Source organism: the organism of the source record quoted next, unplaced genomic scaffold (assembly GCF_019419815.1).
Source record: "Pyrus x bretschneideri cultivar Hongxiangsu unplaced genomic scaffold, Pyrus_bretschneideri_v1 Contig135, whole genome shotgun sequence".
Classification (NCBI taxonomy): domain Eukaryota; kingdom Viridiplantae; phylum Streptophyta; class Magnoliopsida; order Rosales; family Rosaceae; genus Pyrus; species Pyrus x bretschneideri.
This window is the reverse complement of record NW_025999430.1, coordinates 83,382-101,060: the sequence shown is the minus strand read 5'-3', so window position 1 is coordinate 101,060 and position 17,679 is coordinate 83,382. Positions and strand designations below refer to the sequence as shown.

The window sequence follows — 17,679 nt, the reverse complement described above, 5'->3', positions numbered from 1 at the left end:
TCTTGGTTTGTGTGTTTAGATTAGTACTTTTACACTTGTCACACTTTCCTCACACTTTGAAATTTTTTGAATTTTTGACATACACTCTCTTCAAAATTTGGCCACTCCAACAAGTGGGGTGTTTTGGGGGGCTTTTTTGCAATTATATAAAGTTTTGATACTTTTGTGTATTTGCACTTCGACCCAAAAGTTTATGTTTTTGCATACAGGCTCAAATTCACTAAAGGACAAATTGTTTCGTTCCTTTAATGAAGTTTTTTAAATTATTGAAAGTTTTGGGTTTTAGTTGTAATTATATGAAGTCATGAACTCTTGCGTTTCTACAAAGTGCCCACAAAAGTTTGTATTTTGCATTTTGGCCCAAATTAGCTAGAGGAAAAAATAGCTTTTCCTCTTTGAATGAGAATTAGATTTTCATTTCATTTAGCTCCATTTAAATAAATTCTATGGATACAAAAACCAATTGACATTATTGCATTCTAGTTTAATTAGTTAAAGTGTTTGATTAATTAAGGAAAGAGTGATTATGAACCTAAGCCTATGATAATTGAGCTATGTGATTGGTTGTCTCTCAAATTTGTTTGAACCATGAATATGTGTAGATTAGATTTGGTTGTAATTTGATTTGATCAAATGTGGTGTAAAAGAGCATAAGCTCTTCTTTACTTTTTGTATTAGACTTGGCTATTTAGTCTAATACAAAAAGTAAGAGAAACTAAAGCATAGAGAATGCAAAGCTTCGATTGGATCATACAGAAAAACTAGAGCATGCCTTAGGGTCTTAGTGGTGATAACCAATTTTTGTATTAGACTTGGCTATTTATAGGAGAGACTATCCTCCCAGGTAGCTGGGAGGTGAGTTTTCAGGCCATACTAGGCAGATCGCTATGTTCAGCTAACGTGATGCAGACGAATCCCCACAGGTAGATATTGGAAGTCTCTAGGAGGACTACATAGTGGCGCTGGAGTGCGGGACACCTAAAGGAGACTTCGAAAAGTTAACCCCCACCTCCTTGGGCCTGGAAAAAACAGTGGCAGTGGTGAGATATCATGGTGAATGAAAACTTTGACTTACTAAGAGCATTTGAGTATACAAGCATACAAAATAACTATTAAAGCATGCAAGAACTCAAAAACTATTCTAAGTCCCATGAAATTCAAAGCCTAGTGAATGGTGAACCAAGATTGTTTACAAAGTTAAATAGAAGGATATGAACTTTCATACCCTTGAAGCCCATCCTTCTATTTACAAAGTTATCATGCAAATGGATGACCTTCAAGTTCACTCCTATCTCCTTGGATGTTTCCTTCCTCTTTGCCTCTTTCCTCATTGCTTTATGAGGATTTGGTGAAAATGATCTCCAAAGCTTCGAAGGTTGAAAGTCACTAAGTTTCCACACCAAGGTGAGATGTGAAGAGGACATGGAATGAGTTGGAAGAAGAAAGATTTCTAGCTATACTTCCTCTAAGCGGCTAGCCTCCTTAGAAAGAAAAGAGAGAAAATGTTTCACTATTTGTCTTAAAAAAAACCCGAATGAGGTTAAAGCTCTAACTTCACTTTTATACTCACCCACAAATGAGTGGCAAACTTGAGATTTAGCCTTCCCTCCTTGCATAAATAGCCTCCCTCTAGTCATTGGGCTAATTGTCTATTTTGTTTAAGTTGTCATACAACTTTAGCATAATAGGCCTTATGGGCCAAAATTTATTTTGGCCACAAAACCTGAAGCTAACTTAAAGCCCAATAAGAATTTCTTCGTATGATTAATTAATCTTAACTATGCACAATTAAACTATTTAATTGTAATCACCAACTAAATCACACAATTAAACTATTTAATTGCAACTTATGAGTTCTTACATGAAAAATTTGTTAGAACTCTCTGTTGATCATTGTTCAGTGTACTCAACAACTTTTTGAGAACTTATGTGTTTGTCTTAGTGTCTAACGCTACTGACTTGAGACAAGTCATACGCTCAATTGAGTTGACATCACACATACTAGCCTTAGCGGATTGTCAATACATAATTAACAATCCTATGGCTAGCAAGGTTTGGGAATAAACATAAGAGAAAGCTTTCATTGATCTAACATATTTAGATTACTTATCTCTCGTGTTGATTACATTCCTTGGATTCCATTATTGATTAAACACATAATACATCAAGTAGTGATTAACAATAAATATTGCTCTTCCATTAAACTAAATAAATAGATTAACATAAGTATTTCAAAAGCTATTGCATCAAATGAGTGGCTTTATGAGCGTTCTTCTAACACATGGGCTCGAAGAACACCTTGATTTGTGTGTGGGACGGAAGCCCCAAGACTTATAAAGTAGGAAAATGCTTAGCCCTTTGAGGTCTGGTGTGGTCTGTGATGTGATATTTCTTAACATACAAATTAAACCCTTTTTAGATAGTTGTAGTATGTGATGCGAGATTTATACGCACACAAATTAAACCCTCTTTTTGTCAATTGTAGTATAAGTATAAGTAGGGATCGTTCTGGACCGGGGATTAGGAGGGATTGTTAATCTCTTGGAAACTGACTCAAAAACGTAAAAACAAGATAAAACACTAAACTAGACTCAAAGAATGTGAAACTAAACGTTAAAACACTAAGACAAACCAAAAGACTCAAAATGCTTTAAAAACACAAACTAAATTGATTTCTAACTAAATTGAACAATAAAGTAAAGGGGGATTGGATTTGGACGACTTTAAACTAAAAATGGAAACTTGGAAATAAAACAAATTGTAAATATGGATTTGACGGAAATGAATGGATGGGAAGCTAGCTAAGGGGTTCATCTCCACATATGTTATACTTGCATACAAAACGATGTCTAATTGCTTTTCAATAAACCATGAATTCTCAACGCCCCGGGTTAATTAGGTCCGCTTAAATTAACCGTCAAGTTTTCCTTAAGTTAATGAATTGGATGATTGCATACGACAATCCAAAGCATTCCTCACAAGTTCCCTACATGAATTGCATAATAGAGATACAAGCAAGAATCATTAAGCATCATGAAAACTATAAGTGTTGACGAGGCATTCGTTACTATGATTGCATGAAACTTATGCCAAGAATATGTTTAACACGATTGTTTATAAGCAACCTCCACTACTTGTGAATATAAGTTCATAACTATTACGTGAAACTCACTTATATTCTAGTGTCAAATTCATGTATGAAAATTAAGCGTTCATTCTTAATAAACATACATAAATAGGTTATCAATCAAACAGTTAAACAAATTGAATTCAAAACTTATGAAACTTAATTAAAAGTAATCAAATCAAATTACAAACATAAACATAGTTTCGAATCATCCCCTAGCTAAAGGGGGTTTAGTTCCTCATAACTTTGAAATCAAAGAAACACCTAAACATTCCAACAACTCAAAACTTGAATTGTATGAACGTTTAAGCACTCTTTTCTTCCATTTCTCATACGTACAAAACAAAGAGAATTAAAATGAAACTTTGAAATCAAAGAAACACCTAAACATTCCAACAACTCAAAACTTGAATTGTATGAACGTTTAGGCACTCTTCTCTTCCTCGTTGTTGTAGCACAAGGTTTAAGGATAGGTTGGTTGGGGGGATGGAAGTGTTGGGGAATTATGGAAATGGATGAGGATTGGTGGAAATGGAAGATGGTTTTTGGATTCTAAGGGAGACTCACGGCTAAGGAGAGAATGGAAATGTTTGTGGTGTGTTGTGTATGAAATGAGATGATATATGAATGAATGAATGCAAGGGTATTTATAGGAGGAGTGGAGATGTATATGGCTATTTGTTTAAGGTGTTTGTGGTTGCAATGATGAAGAATTGCATGTGGAAATAAAAGGGAAAATGTGGTGAAATGATGAAGTAGGAAGGTGGAAATGCATGTGAGATGTTGGAAAGGAAATGGGAATATGAGTAGGCCATGGCATGGGAGTTGTTTTGTTGGTGTAAATGTGCCATGGTTGCAATGATGAAGAATAAAGGGTGCATGTGGGGTGGAATTGAATGAATGCAAAGTGAATGAATAATGAAATGAGTTAAAGAGGGAGAATGTGGTGAAATGATGAAGTAGGAAGGTGGAAATGCATGTGACTTGTTTGTGGAATAAAGAATGAATGGTGGAAATGTGAGTGAATGATGTGCATGTGTGTGAATGCATGTGTTGATTTAAAGAATAGGTATGCATGTGAATTAGTTTGGAAAGAGGTGGGTGTGCATGTGAGATGAAATGCATATGTTTGAAATGTGTAGATGATTATGAGTATGATAAGTGATAAATGAATGATATGTGGTGAGTGATAAGTGAATGGAAATGATAAGTGATAAGTGAATGGAAGTGATAAGTGAAAGGTTTGATAAGTGATACATGAATGATATGTGGTGATAAATGAATGATATGTGGTGAGTGATAAGTGAATGGAAGTGATAAGTGATAAATGGACTAGTTTAAAGGGCTAGGGTTTAAGTACATAGAATGGGCCTAAAATAGGTTGGTTTGCATGGCATAATATGTTTGATTGGGCTAGAGGTTTTCCATGGCTCAAAGGATTTGTTTGATTGGGCTAGGCCCTTTGTTTGATGTCCCCAAAGAGCATACAAGGCTTCAATTTCGTCCATCCTCTTTGCTCCATGATTAAGCTATCCAATCCATGCCCAAAAGTGCCCCAAATAGCCTCAAAATGCACTTTCTTGCTCCCTAAGCCCTTAGAACCTGAAAACACACAAAAGAAGCATAAAGGACTAAAATAACTATGAAGTACCAACATAGATGCACGAAAACAAGCTACGTAAGTCGCCTAAATATGCTCCTATCAGTATGTGAAAGTGGGGATCGTTCTAAGCCGGAGATTAGGAGGGATGCTAATCTACTCAAATTAGACTCAATTACACTTAACTAGACTCTTATGACTCATGACTGACTTAAACTACTCAAAACTACACAAAACAAACAAATTGACTCAAAACAATGTGTATGGATGAATTCTAACGTATGTTGACTCAAAACACTAAAAAGAAACCAGTTTGAACAGATTATAACTAAAAGACATGAAATATAAAGGGGGAAGTGGTTTTTGACGAATTTAAAGTAAAAGCAAACATATTTAATGACTCTAAACAACTTTGGACGAAATTGGGTGTTTTAATGCGTGAATGGCTAGCTAGAGGGTCCTTCTCCACACATGACACATATGCATACAAATCGATTTCCAATTATTATTCCAATAAACCATGAATGACAATGCCCCAAGTTAACTATGAACTGCACAAATTAACCATCAGATTTTCCTCAATTCATTGAATTGGACTCAGCAACGCAATCAAATTATTCTTATCAAGTTCCCTATATGAACTGTATGATAGAGATACATATCAAAGATTATTAAGTTCTATGAAAATCATAAGCATTGACAAGGCATTTGTAACTATGAACTGCATGATACTCCTGCTAGGAATTTACTTAACGCGATCGTGACTAGCAATCACCACTACTTGTAAATATAAGTTCATAACAATTAGGTGAAATTCCCTTATATTTTAGCCTCAAATTCATGCATGCAAACTAAGTATGCATCCTTAATCAACATACAAGAATAAGTTATCAATCAAACAGATAAGTAAATCGCATTCATGTTTTATGAAACAATAACTGGATGTAATCAATTCATATCACATATATGTTCATGGCTTTGAATTCATCTCTAGCTAAAAAGAAATTAGTTCCACATGTTCATCATAATTGAAAACCAAATTAAAACAAACATTGGACTAAAACTAAGGACATAATACACTTAGAAACACTCTAGCAATCCAAAAGGCTTTAGATGGCAGGCACGGCTCCAAGCTTCTTCTTCTCCTTCCTTCCTTGCAAAGTTGGTACTCTTTGTATTTTTCTCTCTGAAATTCTCTCTAAAAACTCTCTATATCTTTGTAGGAACTTCATATATATATATATATATAGGGTTAAAATGGCTGAATCCAAGGAGGAAATGGATTGAGTTGTTTGGATGGATTAGGACTCCTAGAATCAGATGAGAAGTATTTAGAATAGGATAAGGACTCCTTTTATAGTTGGAGATAAGTTTAGATAATGTTGGATTAAATAGGATAATGTTTGGATAATATGGGATAAGATAAGATTAGGCCTGGCAATTTCTGACACGACCCGATAACCCGACACGACACAACACGAAATTAACAGGTGTTTGGGTCGACACGATAACGAATCGGGTCGTTATCGGGTAACCCGATAAGCACATGTTAAGATAACGGGTTGGTTCGGGTATACACGTGGGTAACACGATACACGATAAGCATAATATTATTTTTATAATTTTATAACCCTAAAAAAATACTGTAATAATTATATACATTAATTTTACAATTTTATACCCCTAAAAATTATAATAAATATATATATTAAATTAACTATAAAATTTATAATAATTATAATAATTATATATACTATAATAATTATACCCCCAAAATATTAAGTCTATCTATAATAATTATATATATATATTAAATTTTATAAAAACTGTAATAATTATTAATTAATAATTTAATATGCATGATGCATTGCATGATTTTGCATCCATTGATGTGATTTCTTTCCATTCAATAATTAATTTCTTGCCGTTGCCAACTTGCCGCCCTTTTTGAAAAAAAAATGGAGGGAAAATGAAAATGTTAAGAAAAGTTGAAAATGAAACAAAAAAGTGAAGGAATTAGGGAAAGATGTTGGAGGGAAAAGTGAAAATGATAAGAAAAAGTTGAAAAGGAAACAAAAAAGAGAGGGAAAAATGAAAATTAATAGAAGTGGTGAGAAATTTTTTTTTTTTTTAAGTTATTAACTTTTTATCACACACATGACTGTCATGACATATCTCACTATTTTTATAATGACACAAGTGACACGTGATGTATGTACTATTCCGTGTACCAGTCAATTATAATTTATACGTACAAAATAAATAGATTTAAATCTACTTAATAAATATATATATATACACACACACACACACACACGGAACTTGATTGATGGCATACGAATTCTCCAAAAATAATTTCAACGATCCCAACCGTCAAACTTGTTTGTATATGCTTTGAGATCACATCAACAAAAAATCATAAAAAATAAACATTCAGAGATCAAGTAACGGGACAAAGCTTTTCAACGGTTATAAACGAAAAATCACGACTTAAAGGTTATTTTAACTTCGATTTTGATGATTTTTTATAGCTACACTCCTTGACCCTATATGAATACAATGAATGAATTCGATCTTCAATTTAAAATATTTACACAAGTGGATACCACAAAATCTTATGTTATACTTGATGAAAGTATAAATAAACTCTAAGAAGTGTTAGTTAATCTATTGTTTTTATGGGATACGAATTCTCTTAAACTAATTTCAACGATCCAAACCGTCAAACTTGTTTGTATATGCTTTGAGATCACATCAGCAAAAAATCACAAAAAACAAACATTCAGAGATCAAGTAATGGGAGAAAGCTTTTCAACGGTTATAAACGAAAAATCACGATTTAACGGTTATTTTAACTCCGATTTTGATGATTATTATAACTACACTCCTTGACCCTATATGAATACAATGAATGAATTCGATCTTCAATTTAAAATATTTACACAAGTGGATACCATAAAATCTTATGTTATACTTAATGAAAGTATAAATAAACTCTAAGTGTTAGTCAATCTATCGTTTTGATGGGATACGAATTCTCCAAAACTAATTTCAACGATCTAAACCGTCAAAATTGTTTGTATATGCTTGGAGATCACATCAGCAAAAAATCACAAAAAAAAAAAACATTCAAAGATCAAGTAACGGACAAAGCTTTTCAACGGTTATAAACGAAAAATCACGATTTAACGGTTATTTTAACTCCGATTTTGATGATTTTTTATAACTACACTCCTTGATCCTATATGAATACAATGAATGAATTCGATCTTCAATTTAAAATATTTACACAAGTGGACACCACAAAATCTTATGTTATACTTAATGAAAGTATAAATAAACTCTAAGTGTTAGTCAATCTATCGTTTTGATGGGATACGAATTCTCCAAAACTAATTTCAACGATCCAAACCGTCAAAATTGTTTGTATATGCTTGGAGATCACATCAGCAAAAAATCACAAAAAAAAAAAAACATTCAGAGATCAAGTAACGGGACAAAGCTTTTCGACGGTTATAAACGAAAAATCAAGATTTAACGGTTATTTTAACTCTGATTTTGATGAATTTTTACAGCTACACTCCTTGACCCTATATGAATACAAAGAATGAATTTGATCTTCAATTTAAAATATTTACACTAGTGGATGTGGATATCACAAAATCTTATGTTATAATTTATATACTTAATAAAAGTATGAATCAACTATAATATTAATAATTATATACATTAATTTAATAATTTTATATCCCTAAAAAGTAAAAACTATAATAATTATATATATTAAATTAAATTTAAAAATTGATGACCATTGGATCGGCTGAGATTAAAAATTGATGACCATTGGATCGGCTGAGATTAAATTTAAAAATAGCTTTGTTGTGCACACGAGATTGGCTATTTGGAAAAGGAGGTAATATATTTTTATATGGTATAGTATTATTATTTTATTTCTTTTCATAATTATTTTGTTTAACTTTTCATAATTGAATGATTTTTAATGTTTGCTTTTTCTATACTTAGTTTATGCGGAAGAGAGTTCTAACGTGGAAAAGCTTACTGAAAACATCTTCAACATAACTCTTGAAGGCAATAGATCAAGCCAAAGTTCCAATACAATTTCATGATGATCGATGTAAATTGAAGATTTTGTAAATGGAGGTGTAAACTTTTGAGAAAGACTTGCAATCTTAAAAACAAAAACTCTTTATCCTTGCACATTTAATATTTGTAATAGATTAGTAGTGTATGTATTATTTTTTTATTAGGCTTTTATTTTCGAGTGTAGATATAGTACTTGAACGAGAAATGTTTTAATGTTTTGAAGTAATATTTATGTGGCAATGTGTGGTATGTGCAAATTTTAAAAAAATATATTTTTTTCTTAACGGGTCATAACGGGTCGGGTCACTTTACCCGTTGGGTAAAGTGACACGACCTGGTAAGGACCCGTTAAGATAACGGGTGTGACATGACACGACCCGTTAAGATAACATGTGTTACACGAAAACGACACGAACACGATAGACACGACCCGTTTGCCAGGCCTAGATAAGATAAGACTGGATAAGCTAGGATAAGGTTGGATAAGATCTCCTTGTTTTCAGCTGATTCCTTGTCTTCCAAGCCTTAATTTAATTCTTCCAGATTTGTAGCAAATTTTTAGCGTTATTTGTCACCAAAAATGTCCATCCATTATGCTCCATACAAATGCTATCCAATCCAAGTCCAAAACTGCTCCAAATTGCTCCTTTTGGCCATTTATTGTCATCTTCACCAATTGAACCTACAATAATACGAAAATAAACTGTCACTATAATAAATGGAAATTAACTAAGTAAATGCAAAGAAATAAGATAATAAAGTCACATAAATATGCTCCTATCAATCTGCTCACAACGTCAAGAATAAAGTTGTCATATTAAGCTAAAATTCCATGCGTCATTCTCCTATTCAATGTGATTAATTTATGTCTCCACTAAAAACTATATATCAACATGGATGCTTGTAGTTAATAAAGAGGATTTGGGGCCGTAGATCCGATTCAAGAAGCAAGAAAAGCCTGTGGAAGAAGACCTAGGAGAGAGACGATGGCGACATCATACAGATGTGAGAGCGCCATTTGAAATGGCGATATGGAGGACATAGTTGCAATGAGATGAGAGAAATGATGGATCCGATCGGAAACTCGCTCCGCTGCAAGATCTTCTCGTAACCCTTGCTTCTGTCATTGTCTCGCCAGAGAAGTGCAATCAATCAATGACCATAACGTGAAAAGAAAACTAAATAATATGAACTTTACACAATTTGGAAATGTAAAAAGGTAAATCAAATCATACATGTAAGTGTAAAACAAGGCCAAACGCGTCACTTTAACAGTGACAGGGTTGAAACAAAGAGTGTTGTGTTTTAAACTAAGCTTTCTCAGGCTATGTTTATGGGTTGATTCCTTGAGAAAGGATTAGTTGGTATGGTACTTCAACTAAGAACCATGCTAGGAGTACCAAAACAATAAAACATAGGGGAAAGGCTTATGAAAGAAGGGTCGAAGTTTCCCAAATCTAGACAAAACTTGTGTTTTTTTAAAAAGAGGTATTTGTTGATTTTCATCTTGAATTTATAAGGCCCTGCCCATTTCTCCTTAAACTTTAAATTTAGTCGATTATCCCTCATTAAACCAAGTGTAGAACAAAACAAATGTACCATCTGATATGAGAAGTCTGTCTCTCTAAAATCCATTGCACACCCTCTCATTATAATATGCAATAAGATTCTATCCGGATCCTCTTTGTGAGGATTTTGAGAATCACTTCATCATTTTCATTCATCTGTCATTATACGGCCATAATCATTTTGAATTTTTTTTATTTAAAATTGAACACAAACAGTGCCTGACGAAAATTAGCCGCATAATGTACGATGAAAAAACATAATGAAGTGATCCCCGAAATCCTCAAAAAGAGGATCCGAAGAAGATTCTTATCCTTATAATATCTCCCGTTTAGAAGAGGAAAGTTAATCAAATTTTATCTTAGGTGACATGTATATGCGCCTGGAAATGCCCCAAACACAATTCACTAACAACAAAACCAGCAAGCTAACACAAACAAAAACATTCAACATTCAACAATGCAAAACACCCTTTCTTTGTTTCTTCTTTGTTGTTGTCGGCCTCGATCACAGGCGGCCCAACGCAATCCCACAGTGAAATGCCCAATGCTCTTGCCAACCACAAACCACCCATGTCCAAGGACACCCACTCGCAACTACACATCCCTATCAACCCACCAACCAAATCATCCAAAAATATACTTAATTTTGCCTTGACAATGTCACATTTATTATATAAATAACATACATGTTTTTATTTTTTTCCTCATAAAAAATAAGAATATGTTAGGATCATAGAATAAAAGATAACATCAAGTATCTAAAATTTTGGATACGTATTTTGGTATATTGGTTGTTCAACTTATCCTTCGGTTCTTGATATTGTGGGCACATTCAATGGTTTAAGAATAAGCCTTTAATCTTTTAATATAAGAGTTGTTTAGGAGTGCTAATGCATGCAATTTTATCCCTAGTTTAAATTATGGGTTATATTTGCTCAAATTTTAATGTTTTAACTAAAAAAAAAAACTTATTTTAAGCGCAACCATTGGAGAATAATTGAGTTAGTTTAAAACCTAAAATTCTAAGGGTTGAAGATGGTCTTAGTGTAAATAATATTATTTGTTAAAAAAAATTTGAACTCCCTTTGAGCACTAGCCCAAAAAAATCCCCTAGGGGATAGTCAATTAAATCCATTTCCCCACCTAAAAACCCTTCAAGCTGCCCACTCCCTCTTAAGGTAGATAATATCGTTTATTAAAAAACAAAATATTCACTGGGCTCCCTGTGGTTCCTCCAGGAATCAACAGGGCCAGCCCCTAGGCCATGTGACACAAAGCTGACAGCCACAAATAAAAAAATAATAATAAATTATATAAAAATAATTAAAAATACAAAAAATTAAATATATGTATTTTTTTTTCTATAAATACCTAACCATGTTTTTCCACCTAACACCATATTTCAATATTTTCAAATACTTTCAACCAATCTTTTATTATTATTCGAAATTAAAAATAAAATTATCTTGTACTAAATCATAGTAATATTTTTATACCAACATTCTAGGCTATTCAGTTTAGATGCAGAAATGCACTTATGTAGTTACTGTTCATTAAAAATAGTTACGGTTCACTTGAACGAATTGAATTACCTCCAGTCTACAGAGTATTTAAGTGGGAATTGCTCTTATAAAAATAATACTAAAAATGGAAAGAACTGGACCATTGGTATTCCCCAAGGGGCGACGTAATATCCTGCTTTTCACCTCGATTGGACCGGTTACGACTCGTTTCGGACTCTTTTCGACTTAAGATTTGTCTCCCCTGTTTTTCTCCGCATTGCGGGCGCGGCTATTTGTACGCAGGTGGCACGTACGGTCAAAACCTACGCCCTCCCTCCCACTCCAACCGCCAAACGCTCAAACCTTCCTCCTCCTTCCTCTCTTTCTGTAGCTCAGCCATGTTTGTTTAATTCTGCGCTTCAGATCAATGTCAAGCTTCCACCTTGTTCGAGTAAGACGGTGAGTGTTCTTCCTACTGTAACTGTATGTATGCTTGTGTTAGTGTATTGTTGTTTGAATCTGAGGGCTGTTTGGTTGGTAAGAAAATGTTGTAATTCTTATGTTTTGGACCCGGGAAATTATCACTTTCTTTATTTGATTTTTGGGTATTTACTGTCTTAAAGAGCAACCAAATGAAGGGTTAGAGCCATGACTGTTTTATATTTGTGTATGGTTTTACTATTGAGCTAAGATATATTATAGGATTTAGGGTTGATTCAATGAAATTTCTGTGTTTTTTGGGGGTCAAGAAATTGTGATTTTGTTTTGTGTTTAACAATATAATATAGTTGTACTTCTTGTTTTGGGACAGGAAAGGGATCTACTGAGGTTTCTGTTTAGGGTTAGTTTCTCACTTTGCGGTGTATGTGCTTAAATGGGGGGTGAGATAGTGTCTGGGTCCTGGTTTGGTAGTTTGAGGTTCTCATGGAGTCGTTTGGCGGAGGCTGACAAGCCGGTGATTGGAATTCTGGCATTTGAAGTTGCGGGGTTGATGTTAAAGATGGTTAATTTATGGAATAGTGTGAGTGAGAATGAGATGCTTAGGTTGAGGGAAGAGATTGTTAACTTGATTGGGGTCAGAAGGCTCGTGTCTGACAACGATGATTACTTGATGGAACTTGCACTGAATGAGATAATTGAGGATTTGGGATATCTGGCAATGTCTGTCGTCAGGCTTGGGAAGAAGTGCACTGACCCTGTGTATCACCGTTTTGAAGAAATTTTTGAGGACCCTGTCGAGAATGGTTTTCGGTGGCTTGGATGGGCTTACAGGTGGAGCAAAATGGAGAGGAAAGTGAAGAAAATGGAGAAATTTGTTGAGGCTACAATGCAATTATCGCAGGAGCTGGAAGTGCTGGCAGAGCTTGAGCAAACTCTGAGGAGAATGCGCGCTAATCCTGAAGTAAATCGGGTAAAATTGCTTGAGTTTCAACAGAAGGTAATGTGGCGGCGTCAAGAAGTGAAAATTTTACAAGATATGTCTCCTTGGAGTAGAACGTATGATTACATTGTCCGACTTTTGGCAAGATCCCTTTTTACAATGTTAGAGAGAATAAAGCTGGTCTTTGGATTTAATCAAATGGCTTTGGGAGAGGGAATGGATAGCTCTGAAGTTATCAATTCTGTTTGTCTATCCCGCAGTCATTCATTTTCTGCTCTTATGCACTCTTCTGTTCATCCATCTGATGGTAATCCATGTGGGTTCTATTCTGGACCTCTTGGGAGGTCGCTTACAAAGCCAAGGCTTAATGCTGGCAAGAATAGAACAAACAAGCAGCAGCAAGCTCATCACCAGTCATCCATCCAACATGGAAGTTATTCCCATCTAAAACCCAGACGGTTTGCTCATGTTCGGTCTTTTAAAGAATTTGTGACGGGTGGAAGCAATTCTCCTGTTCTTGAGAGCTGCAAGCCAGATATGGGTGGTTCCATGAGGTTGAGAATTACTGGTATCAAACATTTTGATAACTTAAAGTACACACATATGGGATCTCAATCTTTCAGCCATGGCATCTATTCTAAACTGTCCCTGTTTAGTTCAAAATGCACACTATTGAATGCTCCACCATCTACCCTTGGCGATGCTGCTCTAGCTCTCCATTACGCATATTTGATAGTTTTGATTGAAAAGATAGCTTCATCACCTCACTTGATCAGCCTTGACGTAAGATCTGATCTTTACAATATGTTGACCACAACCATAAGAGCTGCTCTGAGATCTAGACTAAAGTCATATGCCAAAACCATGGGCTCATCTGTGTATAATCCTGCCCTTGTAGGAGAGTGGAATCGAGCAATGGAGCACATCTTGGGATGGCTTGCTCCACTTGCCCATAACATGATACGGTGGCATTCTGACCGCAATATTGTGAAGCAGCAGGAAGTTTCCAAGACAAATGTGCTTCTGGTCCAGACCCTTTACTTTGCAAGTCAGGCTAAAACTGAAGATGCAATTACAGAGCTTCTCATTGGTCTGAACTATATGTGCATGGTTGACGAACTTAATAGGAAGGCTATGCGAGACACTGGTGGCAGCTGGCCATACGATGATTATATGCTCAAGCGGGATGAAATTGCTTAACAAATTCTGCAGATGGCATTAGCGGATTTTGGACTTGCACAGGTCTATAAGATGGAGATGTTCATCAATAAAGTGGTTTAGAGAAGCATGAGTTACTAGACAACACTTCCAAGAAGTAGTTTTAAGTGATCAGAAATCGAATTACTCCACTCTTAAGATGTTTAACGCATCAAATTAACACGTTTCGCTTCTGTTTTTCTGTTTAGTTTTTCTTCAAAGGAACTCAATGTTTCTTTCGTTTGTTCATATGTTGGATGGAATGGTGGCCTATGGTCAGTTTCTTGTAAAGCTTATCTTGTAATACGAAACTCAGTGGCATCACGGATTGGTATATTTGCACCGATCTTTTGACATATCCGTAGCTACATTCATTTAATCAGATTGATTGCTTCTTTTTATTTATTTTCTCCTCTTTTTGTCCTCTGTTTTTCGGAAGGGTAAATGATTGCAGCACTCCCTTTGACCTCCTGCACTCCTAATTTTATCAATTGATTCTCATTTGATCTATTCAATCTAATGACCACAAAAAAAGGGGAGTCAAAGAAGTGAAAAGGCGGAAATCACTCCTCTTTTGGTAATAGTATCAATGAATTATGTTCTTCATATGTATCAACGGTCAGAAATTGACTATGTGCTGATCATGTTGTCCCTATTGTTTGGGCCCTTATCATACCAACTACAAGAAAAAATTCAGATGATTAACTTTTTCTTATGTAAATTTTTAATCAAAAACCATGCGTAATCAATCGATTGATCTTCTTTTTCTACACAATGATTCTTCAGTAATGCCATACAACTTACTTCTTTAAGACTTCCCACCCCACCCCACCAAAAACCCAAAAAATAAATAAATAAATAAATAAATAAATAAAATAAACTTATAGCTAGCGTTGTTGTAGCACATAGTTGAGCAACAATTTGACATAATACTATTAGCATTATCGTTTGAATCATCAAATTCATTCACCAAATTTGTTTACAAATTAGGTGGGGCAATGCTTGTGTCAGTATTTTACGTAATTTGAATCAATGAAACAATGTCACATTATTCAATGAATACATTTGACATTCAGTATGATATTTCAATATTAAACAAGTCGATTAAGATCACTCATTCAAGAACACCAAATTGTTGTCTAGCAACAATCATAGTTTCTCTATTAACATTTGCATCCCCAACTTCCTAAGGCACTGCTAGCAATGGCTCAAATTTTGTCATTGTTATCCCCAAATTGTCCTTCCAATCCATAGTTTCTCTAGTAACATTTGCGTCAAGTGACGAATCAAATCGGTGAAGCAACATCCCCAATGTAAGATGCAGCATTCTATGAGCCAGAGGAATACCTACACACATTCTTCTCCCAGCTCCAAACGGAATCAACTCATAATTCTGCCCCTTATAATCAGTCTTTGAGCCTACGAACCTCTCGGGCTTAGACGACGTCGGCTCTTCACGCCACACATCTGGATCTCTTCCAATTGCATAAGCATTCACAAACACCTGTGTGTCTTTGGGTACAAAGTTCCCCATGAAACAGGTGTCATGCATTACTCGGACCTACTACTCGAGTGAGCTTGGCTTTCGCCTCAATTAGCGTTGCTGGGTTGCATAACAGCTCGGTCAATGCCCATTCTGTGGTGCTGCTTGTTGTTTCCAAACCAGCCCGAAATATTTCCTGCACCGGACCACACATTTTCAATTTTTCACTATTCAGGCTTTGAGAAGTGAAATGTGAAGGGTAACTACTGTTCTCTTGCGAGATATATGTTTGTTACGTCATAATTGAGGACGAGTATGTATATTGCAAAACTGTGAATCTGGATCGCACATGAACACAAGAATCAACCTAATGAATAGTACAGCATTTTAAAGAAATTTGAAGGTTTAAGGGCTAAAAAGAGAACTTACCGGTACGAAAATAATGAGATCATGATCAGAAATTTTAGCCAGTTCGTCAATTCCGTCTCCTTAAAATTCAAGCAACACATCCAAGAAGTCCATAGTTTTCTCTCCACTTACGTCCCTCTCTTGGATGCGTTCCTTGAAAAACTTAGAGGCAATTTGTATAGCTTTTCCAAGCTCCCTTTTCATCCTCCTCTTCAAGCCTTGCGGATCAAGCCACCTCAACAGCCATGGAAATAAATCTACCACGCTGGCATTCCCGTTCCATTCCATCAGTCCATTCATTGCCTTAAAAACTCCAACCCTTCTTCCGAATTCGGATCCACCAAGTCCCTAGACAACATAAGGTTGCCAAGAAGGTTGAAAGTCATAAGAAACACGAAACGTGCCACGTGAACGGCACGCTCTTCTTCGACTTTAGAGGCTTCCTCTTCAACGCACAGCTGCATGTTTTCTATGCACTTTCTTCGTATGAAAGCAGTCTCGTCGATGCGCTTGTTCGCCACCATCTCTACTGTCACTAACCACCTCATCACGCGCCAGTGTGTGCCGTACGGAGCTCAATGAACCTTTGAGGTAGTCATAAACTCTTGCGGTTTCGTTTATTGTGCGCTCTACAAATGAGAGGTCATGATTCTTGAAAAAGTCTGCAGCTGCCTTGGCAGATTGAATTGACAATGTTTCTCACACCAAGTGTGAGCCAAATTACAGGGCCAAACTTGTGTCCTAGGTCAGTGAGAGTCCTGTGTGGCATTGTACCAAGGTCGAGCATGTTGCCGAGTACAGGCCATCCATTTGGTCCGGGAGGAAGCCGATGGCGACCCAATTTCGATGATCTCCGGCGGATCAAGAAGAGCAGAGCTGGTGAAAAGAAGATGATAAAACATACAAGAAAACTCCACTCGCTTAAGTTGAAGAAATGAAGCATTGTAACGTTTTTTGTCTCCAAAAATCAGCAGTATTGTGTGCAAGTGCAAAGCATGAAGGAAACTTTATTTGTATTTGTATTCTCGTGAGCAGAGTGGGTAAAGTTTTCTCTTAATTTTTAGATAGATCTTAAGGGAAAGTTTAAAAATAATAGCCGTTGGATTAGTGTTTAATTAAGGTAATAATGAGTATTATTGAATTTATTACGATCTGTTCTTAGCTGTGATGCAAATATTTTACTCAGTTTTTAGATTTTGTATTGTTATTTTTTTGTCAAATGATAGATTTATTAGATTAGTTGTTAGATTTGGAAGCCGACGGAGTTCAAACCCATGTTATAGTGTAAGGGCAACACTCTTTTCCACCA

At 35.3% G+C, this 17,679-nt stretch overlaps 1 protein-coding gene and 1 pseudogene across 1 annotated transcript; one reads left to right on the top strand and one right to left on the bottom strand.

The window, feature by feature from the left end:
- Positions 1 to 12,901: 12,901 nt before the first annotated feature.
- On the top strand, positions 12,902 to 14,482 carry LOC103934733 (protein PSK SIMULATOR 1-like). Its single transcript, XM_009344480.3, has one exon. It carries the CDS (start codon positions 12,902 to 12,904, stop codon positions 14,480 to 14,482), a length of 1,581 nt encoding a protein of 526 aa, XP_009342755.2.
- A 1,073-nt stretch (positions 14,483 to 15,555) lies between these two features.
- LOC103942328 lies at positions 15,556 to 17,486 on the bottom strand (annotated as a pseudogene).
- Between the last annotated feature and the right edge of the window lie 193 nt (positions 17,487 to 17,679).

Excerpts from the sequence above, each read along its gene's own strand:
- LOC103934733 (XM_009344480.3), top strand. The coding sequence starts at position 12,902 with ATGGTTAATTTATGGAATAGTGTGAGTGAGAATGAGATGCTTAGGTTG.